The sequence below is a fragment of the Drosophila serrata genome, unplaced genomic scaffold (genome assembly GCF_035046125.1).
Source record: "Drosophila serrata isolate PLE 108 unplaced genomic scaffold, ASM3504612v1 contig_382, whole genome shotgun sequence".
Taxonomy (NCBI): domain Eukaryota; kingdom Metazoa; phylum Arthropoda; class Insecta; order Diptera; family Drosophilidae; genus Drosophila; species Drosophila serrata.
In genome coordinates, this window is record NW_028257280.1 from 4,233,465 (window position 1) to 4,254,926 (window position 21,462).

General features: G+C 38.7%; 6 protein-coding genes across 6 annotated transcripts in view; 1 reads left to right on the plus strand and 5 right to left on the minus strand.

Annotated features, from left to right (window-relative positions):
- LOC110186896 (Lipophorin receptor 1) overlaps positions 1 to 21,462 on the plus strand; it is a 122,742-nt gene that overhangs the window by 20,395 nt on the left and 80,885 nt on the right. The window lies entirely within an intron of this gene.
- On the minus strand, positions 12,298 to 13,728 carry LOC110186797 (uncharacterized). Its single transcript, XM_020956077.2, has 2 exons — positions 13,111 to 13,728; positions 12,298 to 13,052 (listed from the first exon to the last, which is right to left on the minus strand). The coding sequence occupies exons 1-2, from the start codon at positions 13,603 to 13,605 to the stop codon at positions 12,378 to 12,380; spliced, it is 1,170 nt and encodes a 389-aa protein (XP_020811736.2). The 5' UTR covers positions 13,606 to 13,728; the 3' UTR covers positions 12,298 to 12,377.
- Positions 16,299 to 16,837, minus strand: Acam (Androcam). Its single transcript, XM_020956222.2, has one exon. The coding sequence runs from the start codon at positions 16,800 to 16,802 to the stop codon at positions 16,356 to 16,358; it is 447 nt and encodes a 148-aa protein (XP_020811881.2). The 5' UTR covers positions 16,803 to 16,837; the 3' UTR covers positions 16,299 to 16,355.
- Positions 16,974 to 17,468, minus strand: LOC110186902 (uncharacterized). Its single transcript, XM_020956220.2, has one exon. It carries the CDS (start codon positions 17,466 to 17,468, stop codon positions 16,974 to 16,976), a length of 495 nt encoding a protein of 164 aa, XP_020811879.2.
- Positions 17,734 to 18,740, minus strand: LOC110186901 (uncharacterized). Its single transcript, XM_020956219.2, has 2 exons — positions 17,974 to 18,740; positions 17,734 to 17,903 (listed from the first exon to the last, which is right to left on the minus strand). The coding sequence occupies exon 1, from the start codon at positions 18,498 to 18,500 to the stop codon at positions 18,003 to 18,005; it is 498 nt and encodes a 165-aa protein (XP_020811878.2). The 5' UTR covers positions 18,501 to 18,740; the 3' UTR covers positions 17,734 to 17,903; positions 17,974 to 18,002.
- On the minus strand, positions 18,739 to 19,359 carry LOC110186299 (uncharacterized). The gene has a single exon (XM_020955414.2). It carries the CDS (start codon positions 19,357 to 19,359, stop codon positions 18,856 to 18,858), a length of 504 nt encoding a protein of 167 aa, XP_020811073.2. The 3' UTR covers positions 18,739 to 18,855.

Genomic DNA, 21,462 nt, shown 5'->3' on the forward strand with positions numbered 1-21,462 from the left:
CCCCCCAAAAAAAATGGTAAAGAGGGAGGAAAAGTGGAAAATTGGGGAACAGGGACCAGAACCCCTGGTCAGAGATGGCTCATCGCCAAAAATGAAAGGATATATATTAAGAGGAAAAGTCAGATATGATATATGTATCTATAAAAATATCGCTCTATATATAATATTTAAAAAATAAAAGTATTGGAAATATATATAAGTATTTGAATACGTAAAACAAAATAATAATTTATCGTAAAGCATAATTTTAAATTTATATCAGTATTGATAAATCCATATTTTTATTAGTTGTTATTTCTAAGGTTCTTATAAAATTTTAACATTCTGTAGAAATTGCTACATTGTTCTATTTTATTTGTATTTAAAAAAATAGAAAATGTATCGTACTTTGAAAAATTTTACTTAGAGATAAGAATTTTAAAAATATATATTATATATGTTTTGTTGAAAACACATATTTTGCTAACAAAATATTTAAATTTTGATATATTATTTATGTATATCAGAAAGAAGTTTTTATTTAAGTAAATTTACTAAACATTTGAATAATCATTTCATTTTCAATATACTCCCTATATTCAAAGGTTTTCCTTATTATATAAGTTATAAAATAATTAGTTTTAACTTTTAAGAATTGAAGTTACTTAAACTTTCATAGATTTAAAGGATCCCTTGGAGTAGAAAATAATGCCTTCGTAGTCAGGTTAGCCTTTCTGTCGACAGGCTCAGAACTGCAAGAATTTCCTGAAAAGTATGCTAAGCTTTTTCCTATATTTTTTTTCTTCCATCTTCACCCTAATCAAATGCAAGTGGGGAAGCAGGAATGCCGTTTTTGCTGAAACCCCACAAAAACGGACACGTGTGCTGCAGAAAAGGGGGCGTTGGTTGCACTTGCCCCGCCCAGAGCCCAGAGCCTTGACATGTTTAGCATAAATTTTCCCGGTGACCTCAGTGCTGGCTTTAAGGCAGAGTCGAGATTATTCTGCTTATCCCAGCAGATCCTTTGGGCAATTAAATGCCTCGGAATTTTAATAAAATGATTAAAACCTATTTGCCAGCTGACAGCTCAATTTATGACCTCAGCTCGGAGCCATTTTCCATAAGGCTGACCGGATGACCTTTTCCCTCCCCCCAGCCGCCTGAGCTCTTAATTTGACCCCGGGGGCCAAGAGAGAGAGAGAGAGGGGGGATGCCCAACGGCAGGGCGGGTGCCATAAATATGCCCCAGACCCGGGTGCAATTATGCGCTTGAGCTGTCATTGCACTGGCCCTGCCCGTTGGTGTGAAAATTGCATATTGGCATAAATTAATCAGCAGCGACAACGACTGCGAGGCCATCAGCTGGCCATGATTGCACATGGCCAAGTGTTCAATTGGCCAACTGTCGTCACCGAGTGACCGTTTGACTGGCTCCCAGGATGCCAGGATGCCAGAATGCCAGCAGGCTGATGCTCCACGGGAATTAATATATGTATGAACAATATGCGGGATGTGAGGATATGAAATTCCTCTTCCTCTCACACCGATTTTGATTGGCACCAGAGATTGAGTTGTGTTTGATTTGAATCAATCAATGTCTTAATCATGGCCATGGCTGTAAACAAACTATATATATGATTATTCCACACCTGGATAGTGTATCATTTTGGGTTATTTTATACTATCACAGGCTGAGTTATTATTATTTTAATGAAACCATTTTAATATCGGTTCCTAGCAACTATTTTATTTAAAATTTATTTGGTGGTTTTTGTAAAATACATAGTTTTTTGGTGGGTGTATTTTTATACCCTTGCAGACTATAATAAAATTAGTCAGAAGAATAAAACAAAGTGAAGGAGTCATTTCCGACCCTATAAGTCATATTTATTCTTGATCAGAATCAACAGCCGAATCGATTAAGCCATGTTTGCAAGCAAAAATTTTTTTTTCAAATTTTCCGCATTTCATAATGGATTATTTTCATGTTTAAAATTGTGAAAAATTAAAAAAAAAAGTAAAGTTTAAAATTTTAAATTTTTATAACCTATTTTGTCAACCCAATAAAAACTAGGACAGGAAAGTTTTCCAAATTGAAATTAATGTATTTTTGGCTTAGTTATGATAGATTTTCTTGATTCAAGTGCTAACTGCAAGGGTATATAAACTTCGGTTTTCCGAAGTGAACTTCCTTTCATGTTTTTTCTTTATTTAATGTTTTTAAATGTATTTTTTCCGGCTGAAATCGTTTGTAACTTTTTTTTAAGTTTGCTAATTAACTGAAAAATTTATTTAAATGCTTATGTTTCATTACAAATCAGTTACAGGTGAAAGGTTATTTGTTTTTTTGTCTGCATATAAAAAGCCAAGACTTTGTTAGTAATTTATGAAAGCTGTTAAACAGAGTTTTCAGTTACTGAATTTTTATTAGTTCAGTAAGGAAAACATTATAAAAACATACAAAAAATGTTGAAGGATAAATAAAATACTTGTATAATGACTTAAACTAAATCTTAGATTTCTACTAAGCTTTTAAAAAATACTCTTCAATTTCTTTGATTAAGTTTGAATCTGTTTTCTTTTCAAAATATTAAAAAATGGTTTATGCAGCTCAATGACTTGCAAACAGATCTATATATTCCCCAAAGTGGTTATGATACAGTTCTATATTCTCAATTCCCCAATCGACGATGACAGTTGCTTTTTCCTCTGGCAGATCGGTCTTCAATTTTGTGGCTGGGCCTTAGCTTAATTGATTTGCTTTAAGACTCTGAGTGAGGAAAACTGGAGGCAGTAGGCGAAAAATCTAAAACTTTTGCCGACTGCCTAAAAAGAAAAGATGGAGAGAACTGCAGACAATTAAGGGATGCCTAACTGGTGTGAGTGTGTGTGTGTGTGTGAGTGTGAGAGGGATTTTCCGGGAAAGGGGAAAGAGCCGGGGGAAATTGAGAACTGCAGCAATTACTTACTCGAAATCTGGTGGCGCTCTTGGGCGAGTGAGTCTCGAGTCTCGACTCTTGTGGCTGCGGCGTGAAAGTGAAATACTTTGCCAAGGACTTTTCCATTGTTGCGGTTTGGCTGCTGCATCTGTTGTTTGCGCAAAGGATTCTGGCATCCGAACCATAAGGTCCTCGCACCTCCCCCCGGTCCTTTCGGTGCCCTGAACTGTGTCAAGCGTTTGGTTTCGTTTTGATTTGCGTTTTTAATGGATGTTTTTTTTTGTGTCGGTGCGCAAATTGCGTAAGGCTCTCTTCCGGAGGAGCCTCAATGGCTGTGGCTTTAATGGCATTTATAATTACTACAATGCCACCGAAAGTGGCCAGCACTTAAAGCCCTTCACTACCCCCCAGGACCATTTCGAAATTCACATCAAATTAACAATTTTAAAACGAGGCGCGGAAATTGCATTGGTTAAGTACACAAAAAAAAGAGACATAGCAGACTTTTGGTGGCAAAAATCACTTAAATATGTGTGAGAAATTAATTGCAATTGCAATCCGAGTATGATAACCACAAATAAGAGCGAAAAAGCGGAATGGCGCATTTTTATTGTGCGGTAGAAACTCGAAAAAATAACAATTGTTGGAAAAAATTCAACTCAACCAAACAGTTGAAATATATTTTCAGACAGTTATATTAATGCTTTCCAGTTTGCAAGTTGAAAAGTTGCGAAATGGTTAACAAAAATAACAAGATTTTCATGAATATAATAAAGCGGAATTGATACTAATATAAAATGATGAATATGAGAGATATAAATAACTTCGAAGCTCTTAGGAGCTTCTTGATACCCTTTATTTTGAGTAAACATATCATATAAGCCACCTTTAAATTTAAAAATCTGAAAAAATAAAACTGAAGCTGACAAATAACTTCTGCTTCACCTTTTTATCCCCACAAATCGATGATTTCTCAGCAATTGAACATTGTTTATTTATGGCATCAGTCTGGGCAATGAAGGTAATTTGAGTTAACCAAACATCCAGATCGCGTTTATGCAAATGATTTTGAATCAATTTAGCCGCAGATGTTTTTAAATGGCCCGATGCCATTAGGTGTCCTTCGTTCACTCCACGACGCCTTGGTGGATCCTTTTGGCATTCCACCAAGGAGTGGCTGTCAAGTCAAGTTCCTGTCTTTTAAGCGCCTGCCGTGCAATCACTCAAAGTTGTCCGCATTTGCATAAACACTTCTAATCCTAATGCCATGCAAGCTGCAGCAGCCCCGAGTCCTTTGCTGGTTTCACATCCTGTACCGGCTTCTGGCTCCTGTTCCTTCTCCTGGCTCCTGTTCCTTCTCTTGGCCCTTGCTCCTGGCTACTTACAGTCAATTGCCCCCAGCCTTTTCCCTTCCAAAGTTCAAGTGACATCGCTAAACTGACAGACAGACAGTGTGGTTGCTCCACCTCCATGAGCTCCAGCTGCCTTCGAGCTCATCAATCGGAGTTGTTGGTGGCGTGCCAGGACATCGTTTCCTTTTTCCTTTTGGCACCACCACTCAGCTACGATTTCGTCAAACAAAACGTCGAGTGGGCCGAATAGATCACGCACACAACACAGGCTTCCATGTCATTCATTCTGACCCGGACCGAGGGTCCTCGGACTTGAACCGGATTCCTAGGTCCAAAGTGAAAGCACACAGAAGAAATTAAGGCAAACTTGACTTGATAATTTATAATGAAGAAATAATATTCAGATTAATGTCCAAGAAAATTGTATATATATCGGGCCTACTTTTTTAGAATAGAAATTTTGGTTTATACAAATAAAACTGAGTATAGGAGATTTCACATTTCAAACAATGATCTTATTGTTCTTTAGCTTAAACTAATTTTAGTTTGACCTTTATGTCACATAATTCTTCACCGTGCAGTGGCAGGAGTTGGCAGCAGGTCCACATCCTGGCCAAAGGAGCCATGGAAACTGGCGTGCTATGTAGAAGCGCTTAGGCTGTCAGTCAGCGTGTCAGTTGTGTGGCATTTCATTGGTTTTGGCTTCTGGCCTGCCTCCTCGGAGATGGCCTCGAACGAAAGTTGCGGACAATTGACAGCACTGGGCAGGATCCTTTCAGAAAGTGTCCTTTTGCCGCTTTAATTTAGCCTCAGCCTCAGTCTTAAAGGCCGAAACTGGGAAAACGGATTTTGGCCATTAGCTCGCCGTCAGTAGCAGCTGTTGCTGTTGCAGCTATTTGTTGGCCACTCGCTCCTTATTAAAAAGTTTGGTGCAGTCAAAAAAAGGAAGGCATAATATATAGTATATATCTGATGAACTTTGGTCAACTGGGGTAAATGGAGGGTTGTGTTACTCTTTTAAAGATAATTTAACTCTAGGTTTGGGTTGAAACAAAATTTATATAAGGTTTTCACAGGATTTAAGCAGGACTCCAGATTAACTTTCACCTCTACCTTATCTTACTCGCAATAAGAGTAGGTCTAAAAGCATACATTATTGTAGTAATTCTTTGGGGTACCCGAAATTTATATACCCTTGCAGAGAAAATCGGTCACAACTAAGTCAAAAATTGATTAATTTCCAATCGGAAAACTGTTCTTTGCTAGTTTTTAATAGGTTAATACATCTGCATACCTAAATAAAATTTTTAAAATATTATAAAATTTTTCAATTTTTAAAAATGTCAAAGATGTAAAAACCGATTATAAAATTTTGAAAAAAAATTTAAGGAAATTATTTTCTTTCCTACATGCCTAGAAAGATTCGCTTATCGATGCTGATCAAGAATATATATGATTTATAGGGTCGGAAATGACTCCTTCACTTCATTGCATGGTTTTGACTGAAATTATAATACCCAGAAAGGGTTTTAAAATATCCAAAACTATTAAGAATATTTTGGTGTTTTAAATAACTAGGAAATACAAGAAAACACATATCATAACCAACATAAAAGCTACAGTGTCATAACCGCTTTATCTTAGAATTTTCAAAAAAAAAACTTCAAAATACTTTTTAAAATCCAGGAAATATTTTGACAAATAAATGAGAATATGTATAAATAATTATTATTAAAGAATCATAAATAGACTTTGACCAATTTTGATTAATTTGCTGTTTGCCTTAAACATTTTCAGATACTTCTTAGTTAGTTAGTTACTTTTCAATTCTCAAATTCGTTTCTTCCGAATTACAATGAATTCGAAATACCTTTGGTGAGTCCGAGGGTAAACTCTGAAGTCTATTCGCTGCAAGTTGAAGTACTTGTCCCTAAACTGGCGCACTTTGCATAAATTTCAACTTGAAGCATTGCACTTACTTGACACATTTCGTTTACTCAGTCAGCGTTGCCTTCCTCCTTGCCGCCTCACCTTTCGACCTCATTCAACTTTGTTGTTGTTCATTTGGAAAATGCAAAAACAAAAAAAAAAAAAAAACAGCGAAGAGGGAAAGTTTTGTCTTTTGGTCTTGCTCTCGCAACAATTTACCTTTAAAAGCTCAACATTGTTACACTGGTTTTTCACTTTTCACTAAGTACCGGGTTTGTGTTACACATAAAAAAAAAACTGCACCGAGGAAATATAGCCGCAGGAGGGTGAGGGGGAAAAACTGGGATAGTGAAGTGGAATCCAAGGGTTCACTGAGTAATCTGCTCAAGTTTCGCCAGCGTCTTTGTGCAACGTGCGAAGTTTGTCACTCCGTCAGTGAAATAGTACGGGGAAATGCAAAAAACAACAGCAAAACGGCAACACTTTGTTTCTGGGAAAACAACACTGAGAGAAAATGCTTGGTAGGATGATAATATTTTCAATGAAATATGAACTGTTGCAATTACTTGCTTTTTTACTTCCCTTCAAGCAGCACAAGGGAGTCTTCTAGCTTTAAAATAATCCATTTACATTAAATATATTTTACTTAAGTCCTGCTTAATTTCTCTCTGTGCACTTTCTCTCCCCTTAATCCACTTTTACGTGGAGACATCAGTACACACACCTGGCGGAGAAACTCTAGTGATCCGGCAGGTGGGCGGCATTTGAGGGCGGGGCAGTTGTCGTGTCAACACAAGTTTTGCATTTGGCGATGTGTTTTTCTTCTGTGTCCCCTCTTTTTTTTATTTTATTTTGCCCCCTGCAAGTTTGTTAAATGAGTTTTCATAGTTTTCCGGGAAGGGGGAAAGGCTAAACCCTTTCCCTGTCTGTGTCGCTGTCGCTGTTGCTGCTACTGTATTTGTGGAAAATTAATATTTTCCCTTAGCCCATTTCACTCTTTATAAAGTTACCCATTGTCGTCACTAGGGTGCATTTGCTTAGCGTAAAAAGTTTTATTTTCTGGCGGATTTTATTAAAAAAAATCCCAGCTGGAAGTAATATTTTTCAAAAAAAAAGAAAGTTTTCAAAAATTAATGGGAGTTGGAGTTTTGTACGAATAGAGCGAATATTTTTTATCTGAGAAACAAAGTGTTATGCAAGACGTTTTAGAATTTATACTAATACATTAAGTGTAACACATAATATTAATAATAAATTCCGAAAACTTTATCTACTTTCCTTCAGAGATCAATCAATAATCGGGCAATTAATCAACATTTTCATAACCTTTAATCAGGCTAATAGCCTCAACCAGAACAACATCAACAAATACTTTATCATCATCATCATTATGAGCTCGGAACCTCCATCGGCAATAATTAATCAATGGGATATAATAACCGTCATTAAACTAAACAAACACATTGTGCCATTCAGAGTTCCGTTCTGTTGCCGTTCGCATAAATTTCAATACGCAACCAGGTACATTACATTTAACCCATGTTCACCCCCAAAAGCGCCACCCACAAAACATTTCCAATTAACTGCGGGTCTACTCCTCCCTCCCCCCCTCCAGTTTGGTAAATAATAATAATAATACCCGGGAAAATGTTTAATGATATGAAATTAATGCGCAAATATCAGCGGTGGCAGTGGCGGCTGCTTCTTTGCCATTAAAGCGAAATAGTAATGATGCAAAGGTGCCCGGATGTGGGTCCATAGAGAATTTTCACAGCTGTGGTGGTGATGCTGCCGGCAGGTGAAAATGTAAATGATATGCGATGATATCTGCCTCCAGCTGAGCGGAATAAATTTACTCTTTTTGGCCAGCCAAAGCCGGCAACAGCAGACAAAAGTCTACTTTTTTTTCTGAGAATTGACAGCAGCAGCAGCTCTTCCTGGAGTTTTGCAACATTTTGTATTTGTTCGAAATTTAAGACCCAAAAATGTATGCTATTGTTGATTTTCATTTGCATGCCAGTCACACAAATACAATACATACATGCAAGAGATTGTGGCACTGCACTATGTGGAATTTGACCCGTTTTCGTGGCCAAAACTCATTTTTCGCAAGTATCCAAATTTGCGTATTTTCAATGATACCATGTTATGAATTGATCAAACTGCTATGTTACATACCCAAAATGTTAACTTAACAGTTCAATGTTAAAATAACAGCTGTTAAAGTCAGCTGTTGCAAGCGAACACCACGGGCTGTCTTATAAGTTGACTTTGCAGTGCAGTTTCAAATTGGCATATCTCTGACATAAAATCATTAAATAACCTAATTCAAACTGAATATTAATTCTTCAGGTTATTACTATGTGTTGATACTAATATGTTGCGTGTTCCGTTCGTATTTTTCTAAAAATTTGTACATTTAGCAAGTGGTGTCCATTTGTCACTTATGGAAATAAAGTTGAACTTTCCAAAGGGTTTTAAAAAAAGGTTCAAATTGTATCAGCGAGTGTCCATATACATGTTGTAGGTTTGTCAATTCTGAATTCAAAATATATAGGCTCATTGTGCGTTTTTTGCGGTCTTTTGCGTAATTTGAATTATTAGGAAGCAACATCTTGGTCAGAAATGCAGAACTGCTAGTAGTGTGGCGTAAGCAAGGGAGGTTCAATTTCTCCGGAAATATATTGTGGAACAATCAAACTCCGCAGAATATAAGGTTTTCTTAACCGTTAAAACTGATATCGACGTTAGGGAAGACGACAATACCTATTTTTTTATAATAATAATGAAATTGATGACAATGATGAAGTTAATAATTAATATGTAGAATAATAAAACCAAAAAAAATGATATTCTTAAATAACTTCTACATTTATTATCCGATCTGAACCAAATTTACAGGACACATTTAAAATAAGAAATTCATCCTGTGTTCCAAAATTGGGGTCTCTAACTTGAAAATTGCTTTAAATATTCGATTTTTTTCGATTTCTGTGGGCGGAGGGGGGCGTTGACACGCCCACTTTTCTAAAATAGCTTCCTATAGTCATAACCATAATTATATAAGAAACCTGCATTAAAAAATGTTAATAATTTCAAAAATTTTAATTTTGGCCACGAAAACGGGTCAAATTCCACATAGTGCACTGGGAGAAATAATCTAAATTTTTAAATGATTATATTTATATTATATTTATTGATATATATTTATGACACTTTTTCTTTTGACATATCAAAGTTTTTAAAACTCATAACTAAGCCAAAAATTCATTAATTTTAATTCGGTAAGCTTTTCCATGCTTGTTTTTAATGGGTTAAAAAATCTGCATACCCAATTTGCAATTTTTAAAAAGTCAAATTTTTATCAATTTTTTAAACTTCACATTTCCAACACCTTATAAAATGTGAAAAATTTTGAAAAAATTAAATTTATGTCGGACATGGCTAGATCGAATCGGCTGTTGATACTGATCAAGAATATCTATGATTTATAGGGTCGGAAACGACTCCTTCAATCTTTTGAAAGCTTCTGAATGAAATGTAATAACATTCTTTGAGTCGATTTTTTCTATTTTTTTATATGAGAATTGTTCAACAAATCAAAGACTAAAAAACCCATAACTAAGCCAAAAATGCATTAATTTTAAATATGAAAGCTTTCCTATGCTAGTTTTTAATGGGTTAAAAAATCTGCATACCCAATTTAAAATTTTTAAGAAGTCAAATTTTTATCAATTTTTCAAAGTTCAAATTTCATAATTTTACACCTTACAAAATGTGAAAAATTTGAAAAAATTAAATTTTTTTCGGACACAGCTAGACTGACTCGGCTGTTGATGCTGATCAAGAATATATATGATTTATAGGGTCGGAAATGACTCCTTCAATGTTTTTTAAGCTTCTAAGTAAAATTATAATACCCTGGAATGGTATTAATATTGGAAAGGTTATAAAGAGAGTATTAGACTTAAACGATTTTTTTAGAGGTTAAGTTCAAGGCAAACATGAAATTTCTAGTTCAATGATTTATTACGAAACTCATTAAAGCTAAAATGTATGTTTGGTTATTTTTATAAATTGAAAATTTAAAATGCTTGGCTAGAATATCTCTTCATTCGTTTCTGTGTAAGGAAAATTCATCAAATTATATTGTTCCCTGAGATTTTTTTATGGTATTTGCCTGGCCACGCGAACACACACATTTAAGGCCTATTTATTTCTCACCCCCTACCCTCATCTAGCCATAAATACAATATTTCCCGCAACTTTTTGGGCAAATAGCAACAGATTTGATTTTACTCAGTTTCAGATTCAGTTTCGGGCAACGCTTTTCGCTTTGGTTTTGGTTTCGATTTCGGGCCGACAATTTTTATTGTCCAGCCAGGCGCCAAAAGAATGAGGAAGGAAGCTGGGGGAAAAGCGACGAAATACGCATGAAATTTGATTTGCTTCATTGAATTGATTTCATTTCATTTGTTTTGATTTGTTTCCCAACCGAAAAATACGCAAGAACGCAAATTGGAAACCGGACCCCGGATAACAAAAAAGAACTCCTCACACCATCTGAATTTTAGTGAATTGGGAGAGTGTTGAAATGAATACATTTCGGGGCGTGTTTGGGGGCCAGGCTTTTGGATTTGGATTAGGATTTGGTTTGGTTTTGGTTACTGGCTCCCGGAATTGGGGGCGTGGCATTTGTGGCTTATGTTGATACTGTTGACTGACACGGCCAGCGGTGGTCCTGGTGCCTGTGCCTGACTTTTAGTAGTAGTTTATTTAGTTGTTGGAACGATCAACACTTGCCAGATTGCTTTGGCACTAAAGTGTCAGCAAATATTTTGGATGTCTGTGGAGTGGAGTGGAGTGGAATGTGGCCATGGCATCTGGCAACCGAATGCCGAATATTCTGAATGGGCAAATGGTGCTGTTCCGGCGATGATTTTGCCACATGCGGCATAATGCCCCTCTAATGCCTAGAGTCTTGACTCGTTGCACAGAGAGAAACGAGTAGTTACCAGATAAAAGTTACTTAAAGTAAGTGCAACTTATGGGAACTTTAAATACAAATATAAAGAAGTATTTACTTAAAGCGACAACTCAGGAACATTGCTTTGTGCAGTATTGCCTTAACATTTAAGTTCTAAAAAATGTTAGTAAGTACACATAAAATGATTTTTCTTACTTCATATTGAAATTATTATTTCCCCATCTTTCTTTCAGTGTAAAAATATCTATAAGCCAGACAAAATAGGGCAACGAAAAGCCAAAGTCTGCCTCTCAATCGAACCCTTTTTCGACCGCCTGTCAACGACGGCTGGCTAGGCAAGTGCTCCTAAAACGTAGCTAAACCATAAATCTGGTAGTTACTTGGACATCCTATAGATACATTATCTTAAATCAGATCATAAAGCAGCCAAGTCAGCCTAGCCGGATATGTATCTTGTATCGAGTACGCAATCGAATGCCACAAATAACCGAAACCCCTATCGTTACTTTAACCGCTCCCCAGTGAGTTTTTACGGATCGACGTTGGGGAAAAACTTTGGCAGTTTTCCACAACTGATGACCCAATTAATACGCTGACAAGCAACATTTATTTATTGCCAACTTTTCTGGCAAAGTGTGAAACGAAACAAAAAACTTTAAACTTAATGTTTTTGGCCTTATCCCTTGTCAATTCCCCATTGGAAAACCCGAAACTAATCATTATTGAAAACGTGTGGTGGAAACTTTTCTAATGCACCTCCCCCATTGTGTCACGCCCACGGAAAATGGCAAAATGAACACAACACAAAAACAAAGAAAGAACAACAAGAACAAATTCAAAAGTTATAACGAAATAGCTTTGGTCAAATTGTTTTACAAGCCAATTGGGTTTGGTGTCCCTTTTTTTTTTCCTGGCCTTTTTGGAGTCCCGCTGCTGCGGTTCCTAACTCTTCGATTGGCAAAAGCCCAGGTCCCCGAGGCAGTTGGCTTTTCAAGTGCCAAGGGACCATCGCTTTTCATTCAAAAAAATAAAAAAAAGGGGATAGACGACTCTGATGGACTTTAAACTAAAGTTGGTGCTGGGTGAAAGAAATGTTAACTCTATGTTTGAATTTAGTTTTATAGGCTTAACTCTGTGGCGGCCTATTTACTATATTTTTTTACTTAATAAACATTAAATGAAACTTGTAATTTAACTGGAAAACATGGCTTTACCCTGTTCATTATATTCCCATTGTTGTTGAGGAGGCTTGACATTGACCTCCGGGAACTGAGATTGCTCTTGTATTTGTTGATGCTTCTGTTCGAACTCATGGAATTGAGTTTGTTCTTGAGTCTGATGATAAGTTTGCTGTGGTTGCCTATAAGCCTTCATATTATTTCCCGAGGTTCGACGCTTCATCAAAGGCTTTTGATTGGATTCAGCTGCAAACTTGTTCTGTTGGATGTATTCCCATTCTTCGGGTTGCATCTGCTTGAAGTTCATCTTACGCAAAGGCGCTTGTACAAGTGTCTGATGATGAGTTGTTGGTTGTTGATCTCTATAGTTCCTAATTTCCTGTGTCGAGGATCGTCGCTCCCGCATTGCCTTTTGCCTGGCCTCGGCTGCCGCACAGGATGCCCTGAAGGCAGCCTTTTTGGTGTTCTCATAGTCCAACTTGGCGTTACGCAATTGCTGGGCCAACAACTCAACTCGATGTTGAGCAGCATCCACAAGTTTGCTTTTCTCTTGCACCTCCTGATGGGCTCCACAAACAGCTGCATCAGCGGAGGACACGGTTTCCTGGGCAATTCGAACGGCATCCTGTAGTTTCTGCAATAAATCATTAGCCTGAGTCGATGTGAAGACGGCAGCATTGAGATTGTTCTGAGGGATTAAGGACTATTAATAGATTGAAGGAATGTGAGGAGCTTTTATCGTTTACCTGTGATGCACCCACTGAGGCAGATTCATCCTGAAAAACGATCTCCGACTCGCGTACCTCGGCCCTCAGCTGTTCCACCATCTGCTGCTTCCCAGCCAGAGCTGCCTCGGCTGCCCAGGCAGCAGCTCCGGCTCTGTCGGCCAGCTGGAGCTTCACCTGGCGGGCGGCGGCCACTGCTGCCGGCAGCTGGGTATCCGAAGCCTTCTTGGCATCTTGGGCCGCCTGGAGGGCAATGTTGGAGGCAACCTGTTTGGGATTCAGGGGTCCGGACATACCCATACCGCCACCACCTCCGCCACCGCCACCGCCGCCACCTCCGCCATCTGGGTCACAAGAATTCAGGTTCTGGGCTGTGGGTTGCTGATCCTCCTGCCTGCAGTTGCCAGAACGCATCAATTGGTAGCTGCCTCCTAGTTTCGATGAGGCTACCCCCGTCACCAATAGGTAGACGAGGATGCCGAACAGGATCGGTGACTTGGGCGGTGAAAAACGCATAATTATGTGAGCCTTGAAAGTTACTGTGAAGTTTGTGCTTTTTCAACTCTCGGACTTGAGAATTTTTTACATTTCAAGTAGTTTCGCTAAGCCAACGTGGCGAGGGCTCTACGGAATAATATGTTTAACAAAGTTTCTTGTTAGAAAAACTCTGGGAACTCTCTGGGACAGGGCCGCATAACTTTTCCGCGCAATTTAACTTAACGTTTCTCGAGTTTCTCATTTTTATTTTCTTTTGTACTTTATTCACTTAGGATTTTTTACTTTTCCTTTTCCTTGACATGAAAAGTAGACCAACAATGCATGTGCCAACAAATTCTTTTCTTTTTTTTTCTTCGGTCTGTTGTTGAACAAGAATTAATTGGGTCGTCAAAGTCCTTCAGCCTCCGATAAGCTTTCAGCCTTATCGAAATGGCAGCTAGGAGAGGGAGCAATAAAAATGGGAAAGGAGGAGGAAAGCTGAGGGAAAACTGTGGAAAACCCAAGACGATTACTTGGGTCATTTGTGCGTTGATCTGTTAATCCGAAAAGGGTTTGCCGGCTTCCCATGACGAAAGCTTTTTGGATTTTCCCCCCATTTGATTGAGAGCCCCCAAGAAAGCTTCCCCATTAAGCGGGTAAGTTTGTTATGGCTGGGAATATAAAAAACAGAGGAGAGAAAAAAAGGGTTACTGGCCGCAGCCACTAGGCGTATGCGTAATAAAATCAACAACTTAAAATTTAAGCCTCCCACACTCACGCACATTTCTCTCTCAATTAGAGATAACAGATAACTTTAAGTGTTTAAACTGTGGACCACAGTCCAAATTTGACCAGAGTTTGTGGTGTTGTGTGGTGTGGTGTGGAGTGTGTGTGTCCCGCATCCAACAGAGTCTCGGTCCCCAGGCTCAAAAGTCCTTTTCCTGTGCAGAGTCCAGAGTCCGTAGTCCGGACACACTCGTCCTTGTTCATGGACCTCGTCACTTGCATGCGCCTTTTTGCGTATTCAAGTGGCTGTGCGGAAGTGTTCCATCCGCATTCCGTTCTTTCCCCAAAAACTCTCTCTTTTTTCTCCCCCTTCTCAAAATGACACTCTGAGTGGAAAACGTGGGCGGTAAACCGCAAAAAAGAGAGAGAGGCTCCTAGAAGAAATCGATGTGCATAACATTTTGGGGCCAGCAAAATGACAGTTTTTTTCACTCACTGGGAGAAATTAAATCCAATTAGGCAAAGAAGTTAAAGTTAATTGAATTGAAATCAATTTTGTGGGTCTTTGAAGCAATAATAATAAGACTGTAATAACCATTTGGTGCTTCTTGTCATGAAAATGGGAACATACAATCTCTCGATTTTTGATTTGTTTTTGGGGTGGTTTTCGGGGTGCCACCAATAAATTTCTCACATAATTATGTTTATATTTATATCTATTAATATATTTGTTTATAACAACTCGCTATAGATACATATAGTTTGTAAACTAAGTCTTCATAACAATCATCTTTGAGATACTTCGAGTTCTCTGATGGAAAAACAGGATTCTTAGTCTTCAAAATGGTGGAAATTATAGCCCACAAAACACAGATAAATGGTCTAAAATCAGTAAATTAATTCTGGAAATGCTTGGACCCCAATAGGCAAAACCATAGATCATACTCAAAAGTAAACTCCGGGTTCTGATTTGTTTTTCTTATTCCTGATTTGCTTGCCACTCAAATATCCTGCCTGCAGTTATCCAAGCCCACTATCAATGTGCTAAATGTGGGAGGAGCAGGTCCTGAGCCCGCAAATTCAATTTCCTTTGCAGCCAGTCCATCGAGCATGTCCTGTGAACCCAGTCTCTCTGCCAAACTGAAAACCAACTCACTCACTCGTCGTCTCCGTCGTAGTCAATGTGCCGAAGTACTGATGTCGATTGGTGTTTGGCCTGCATATAGACACATATATTTGCCCTGTCGAGTATATATAATATTTATGCCACTGTAAGTGCTTATTGATGTCAGAGATCTGAAATTGGAATCTGCTTGGGCCTTTGTTCTTATTCCATGTGGATGCATAGTGCTGTTAAGCTCTCGCTCGTAGCAATTGCATTGCATTGCGTTTCGTTTCGTTTCGATTTTGTATGGACTCTCAATTAAGCAAGTTGGCATTTTGACGTGTCTGTGTGAGCTGAAACCGAAACTTGTGCCCCGTAAAATGGGAAATTCATATATGCGAACGAAATATTTATAAAGTCAGACACAAGCCTCGGTGTCCCCCAGGAGAGTCCTGCCAAGAACGAGGACCAAAAGGAAAAGGAATTGCGAGCATGGGAGCACTGGAGGAACACTGTAGGTGAATTTTGGGGCCGTTGAGGCCACAGTAAAATTTAATTTTAATGCATAAGCAAATTGAATTTAAGCAACAGGAAAATTGTTCGCCTGGCCACAAAGGTGCCGCATGTGGGAGTAGGGAACATGCGCCATGGAAAGCGCTGACTAAAACCATGCCGAGTGCTTCATGCTAAAAGTTTTCACCGGAAAGAGAGCACAGAACTTCCCTAGTCAGCCACAATTACCGGAATGTGGAAATTTTATTCAATTTTCTAGGGGCAAAGTATATTCTAAAAAGTATTCTAATGATTAAAGAAAGTCACCTTAAAGTAACTCTTAGTTTTCAGGGAAAATGTGTAGAATTATCTTATAAGATTATGAAAACAAATATTACTAAAACCCATATTTGATTGCAGTGACCCCTAATGTGTTTTATTGGTGTTGTAAACAAAACTTCAAACACTACTTCTGGCTTATCATCCAGACAAACTCCTCATAGTTGATCATTCCATCACCATCAAAGTCAGCTTCACGGATCATCTCATCGATCTCCTCATCGGTCACCTTCTCGCCCAGGTTGATCATGACAAAACGTAGCTCCGCCGGTGAGATGAAACCATCGCCATCACGATCAAAGATCTTGAAGGCCTCTCGCATCTCCTCCTCGGTATCGGTTTCGCGCATCTGTTTGACCATAATCGAGCAGAATTCATTAAAGTCAAACTCTCCGGTGGTGTTGGCCTCGGACTCGCTGATCAAATCCTGGAGCTCCGGTTCCGAAAGATTCTGTCCCAAGGTTCGCATCAGGGCACCCAGTTCGCGGGTTGAGACCTTGCCGGTGCCATCCTTGTCGAATTGGGTGAAGGCATCCTTGAACTCGGACACCTGTTCCTCCGTTAGCTCGCTCATTGTGGGATATGTATGTATATATTTGCGGTCACGATTATTTTAATGCCGAGAAGCTGTTGTTGTTCAGTCTAGAGACTGTTTGAATTTGGAACAAGCCAGAAATGTTGTTAGACTGACATGTCACAGGGTCCCAATCCCCCAAAAGCACTGCCTGCTTGACTTCAGCTCACTTCATGTCTCTGACATCATGGCCACAAAGCGTACATAGTCAATGTTTCCCTCGACATTGGCATCCGCATCCAGGACTATTTGATCCACCTCATCGTCGGTCATCTGTTCTCCCATATTTTTCATTATGTGACGAAACTCTGATTCGGGTATGAAGCCAGTTCCCTCTTTATCAAAGACCCTGAAGGCACCTATGATCTCGTCCTCGGTTGTCATTGTTGTATACTTCTGGGACATGATGTACAGGAAGTCGCTAAGATATAGTTCCCCAATGCCATCCGGATCGATTTCGTTGAGAATATGCTGCATTTCCAACTCGGTGGGATGGCAGGCCACACTCCTCATCAGGTGTGGCAGATGCTGTATGGGTATTACCTTATCGTCGGCCTCATCGAACAAGGAGAACGCAATCTCCAGATCCTTCAACTGTGCCTCGGTCAGGTTGTTGGACCGAATGATCCGCTCCTCTGGCGGTGGAGTTGAGAAATCGAAGTCCATGGCGAAGAGCAAGGGGGTTGGGCCTCTGGAAATTTAGGGGTCTAAAGGTCTAAAGATCACTACAAAACATGTTTTCAAAAGTATTCAATTTTGAAGTTTAGGAAATATGTACACCTAATAATGAAAGGTGACCTCGATGTAGGTTTTTCTGTTTTTATGCATATTTCCCCATAAAAGTACACGAAATACATTTATTTAAGTCAGCCGAAAGCCGCAGCAGCTATGACTAATATTTATCCTTTAGCTTAGTTAATTTTTAAACAAGTTTATACATTTTTTCATGCTGAACCTTTAATTTCACTCAAATAAATTTATCTTAAGTTAAAAGAAAAGGTTGATCCAATATTTAGGGGCTGGATGGGATGTAATGTTTGGAGCATCAAATCAATCAGCTTGATAAAAGCACTCGATTCTTGTACAGCATTCCTTGAAGTTCTGTTATTAAAATAAACATATTTTGTAGATTATTTATATTATTTAAATAAAAATTAATTCAAGTACTAACCATTTTTCTTAAAAGCTCTTAAAATCATCTCAAGATTCCATCATCATGGTCACAAATCGAACATAGTCAATCTTCATCTCTGTATTGGCATCTGCATCTCGTATCATTTCCTCTATTTCATCCTCGTCCATATCTTCTCCCAATTCGGTCAATATCTGACGAAATTCAGTCTCGGGAATAAAGCCAGTTCCTTCCTTGTCAAAGACACGGAACGCGAGTATAACTTCGTCCTCGGGAGTTGAATCCTCATATCGTTTGGACATGATGTAGAGAAAGTCAGTGAGATACAGTTCACCCGATCCGTCAGTATCGATTTCGGTGATATAGTCTTGCACTTCATTCTCTGGCAGACTATGGGCCACAGCTCGCAGAAGATCCTTCAGATACTTGATGGGAATAACATTGGTATGATCATCGTCGAAGAGGGCGAAAGCCTCCTCAAGGTCCTTCACCTGCTCATCTCTCAGGTTGTGGGTGTGAATGGTCCGCACCTCGGGCGGTGGGGAGCTGTAATCCATATCATCCATGGTGATTTAGGAAATTTATTTTAGAACCAAAAAAAAAGAACTAAAAATTTTGTGAAATTGAAGAAAAAGTTAAAATTTTGTTCTTTTAATTAAAACACGTTCATTTATAAGAATTTTGTTAACTTAACTTAAAGGGAAATGACAGGAATCGAATTCTACTAGATTGAATTTAAAGTAAGCTTTTTGAGTTGAACTTGTTAGGTTATTCTGTTTATAGGGAAAGATCTTATACCTTATGAAGCAATACTGTTCGATAAATATTAAATTTATTTCGCCTTAAAATTGATAAAATAGGCTCACTAATTAAAAAAAAAAATACATTCTAAAATAGAAATCGGTCATCTTTGTGGAAACTTCACTCAGGACTTGGACACTCAAGGGCACTCTTCATCAATGTCATGAAATCGTCATAACTTATTTTGCCATCTCCGTCGCTATCGAATGAACTGATCAATCGCCTCACAGCCTTACTTTTACCCTTGTACTCAGAGTCATTCAATAGCTCTAAAAGATCATGTTCGCTTATATAACCATCACCATCTCGATCGAACATTTTGAATATGTCGCACATCTCACGATCTTCATCGTTTTCAAATTGCGCCATTACAAAGCAATATTCCTTAAAGTCGATCTCGCCATTGCCGTCCAAGTCAGAGGCCTTGAAGATTTTCTCGAGCTCCTTGTCCGAGGGATTCTCACCCATTGACCGTACCATGTAACCCAATTCCTTTATGGTTATCACTCCTCGTTCATTCCTCTTGAGTTGCTCAAATTGGTGTTTATAATCCGCCAAACGTTCACCACTCAGCTCGTCCATGAAGAGGTAAAGGGAGTATTCAACATTATTTGGCTGATCCATGGTATATAATATATGTTATATATATACTAATTAATTTTGAAATTTTGACAGCTAAAGTTTTTAGTATTTGTGTTCTATTTTTGGTCAAAGCCGAAAGTGTAATATAAATATTTGATACGAAAGTTAAGTCAAAGTAAAGTTTGTAACAATTTAATTCGTTTTAAATTTCCGGTATAATTTTTTTATGGCCCTTGGCTTGAAGCGATGCGGCAATGTTGAAAAGCATGGGTAATTACATTTTTAATTAAATGCGACGCAGTTTGCTTCGGCTTTTATTTTATTTTATTTTATTTGTGTTTTTATTTCGTTTTATTTTTGTTTGGTGCATTTATACAACGGTTGAGTATTTTGGCTGGCCAGCCATTTTATGCCACCGCCAGTCCCTTGGGGCATTAAATGTATATTCTTTTTTCTCTTCTGTTTTTATTGAGCTTTACGTGCAAATAGGAAAATTATCCAATGCGAAATTTTCCAGCAATTTGCATAATTTTGGAGCAAGGAGAGAGACGGAGCCATTTCCTGGTCCATCCTTTCTCACACGTGCGCTCTCCGATGAGACCGAGAATGGGAAGTTCTTGCTAATGAGAAGCAAATCCTGGGCACGAAGGACACAAGGGATTCTGGCTTTTGGGGCCACACAAAACACGAGATTGTCAAGCATTTCTCTGCATAGATTATGGTGGTCAGAATATCTCGGGGGTTGTCCAAGTGTCTGGTAAGTGCAGCTTGGAATATGTTTACTATTTGACTTTAATCAGGCATAAACAGGACGAAAGGCTAACACACAGTCAAGCAATCGAAATGGTAACACAGGACCTTTAGAGGATTAGGATAATTTGCATTTCTCCGGTTAAGTTGGGTCACACACTCCAAGGATTTCGATGTGTAAATCTTTTAATGTTTAAGGTAGAGCAATGACTTCATTCCAAGTGGATAGCTCTCAGGTACTATGAATAGAAATATTTGTAATCACATTGTTAGAAAACTATTAGCAATGCAAGTGAGGCAATTGATTGTAAAATATATATCTTTCAAAAACTTCAATTTTGTTCTCTCCCTTAAATATTAAGTCACTTCACTTTTGTGTGCCTTTCCGCTGACATTGGCATTTCAATTAAGCATATGAAGGCAGAATCTGACCATTGGTCACACAATGCGTGGCCCCAAAATCCAATTGAGTGGCCAAAGGATCCAGAAAGGCAGCTGGGCATCGCATTCAGTCGTCGTCGTCATCGGCCAGTTTGCAAAGTAATGCCATTCAATCACGCCAACTGCAATTCGAGTCGCAGATTTGTCTATGCCAAAGCGATTTCAATATAGACGGACAGACTCGGCAAGAACGAAACTGGGAATGAACGTTCTCCGTATCCGGATCGGTCACAAGTGCAACTACGGAAATGAATTATAGCCAACGGTGGCAATCAGTTGGGGCCCACAATGAGCTGGGGCATTTGTGAGAAATGAATGCCGCCGGAGTTTGCTTTTGTCTTCCGCTTTCAATCTCCACCAATGCAGCTGTCGCTTTTCATTAAATGGCCAACAGAAGAATGGAGAAAGGGAGAGCGAAGTCCTTGTCCGAGTCTGAGTCCGGGTCCGAGTCCGAGTCCTTGTTTATGCACATCATACGGCCTCACACCTCCTTGGGCATTGTGCTGGCCTGCATATGGGGCATGTAGCCCTCCCTTCCAAGGCTTCGACTGGGCAAACAACGTACTTAAGCCAGATGGCAAAGAAAGAAATGTGTAGAACAAACCCGGCTCCTTGGACCCCTTCCTTAGTCCTTTTCTGTTTGTTTCTATTTCACTTTTGATGGCACGTGCGTGGAGTGGTTTTTCCAAGCCAGGTAAGGTAAAGGTGCGGGGGAGTGTGGATTCTGAAGTGGAAAGGCAAATAATCAAGTCAATAGCAGAAAACTTAACCTAAGGCAAGGAGAACAACAACAAGTAAGATGTCTTGATTTAAAAGCCATAAGGCTAAAAGGATTGTTAAAGAATCGCATGGCTGTAAGTTATTCATGAATTGGAATTGGAAATATAGATAAAAGTACGGTGACATTTTTATAAATTATGCCATATCATATATCAGTTATATTTTGCCATAAGA

Coding starts and splice junctions, on each gene's coding strand:
- LOC110186797 (XM_020956077.2), bottom strand. CDS start 13,605: ATGCGTTTTTCACCGCCCAAGTCACCGATCCTGTTCGGCATCCTCGTC. Junction 13,053..13,110: donor CCTCAGTGGGTGCATCACAG/GTAAACGATAAA, acceptor TTAATCCCTCAG/AACAATCTCAATGCTGCCGT.
- LOC110186299 (XM_020955414.2), bottom strand. CDS start 19,359: ATGGATCAGCCAAATAATGTTGAATACTCCCTTTACCTCTTCATGGAC.
- LOC110186901 (XM_020956219.2), bottom strand. CDS start 18,500: ATGGATGATATGGATTACAGCTCCCCACCGCCCGAGGTGCGGACCATT.
- Acam (XM_020956222.2), bottom strand. CDS start 16,802: ATGAGCGAGCTAACGGAGGAACAGGTGTCCGAGTTCAAGGATGCCTTC.
- LOC110186902 (XM_020956220.2), bottom strand. CDS start 17,468: ATGGACTTCGATTTCTCAACTCCACCGCCAGAGGAGCGGATCATTCGG.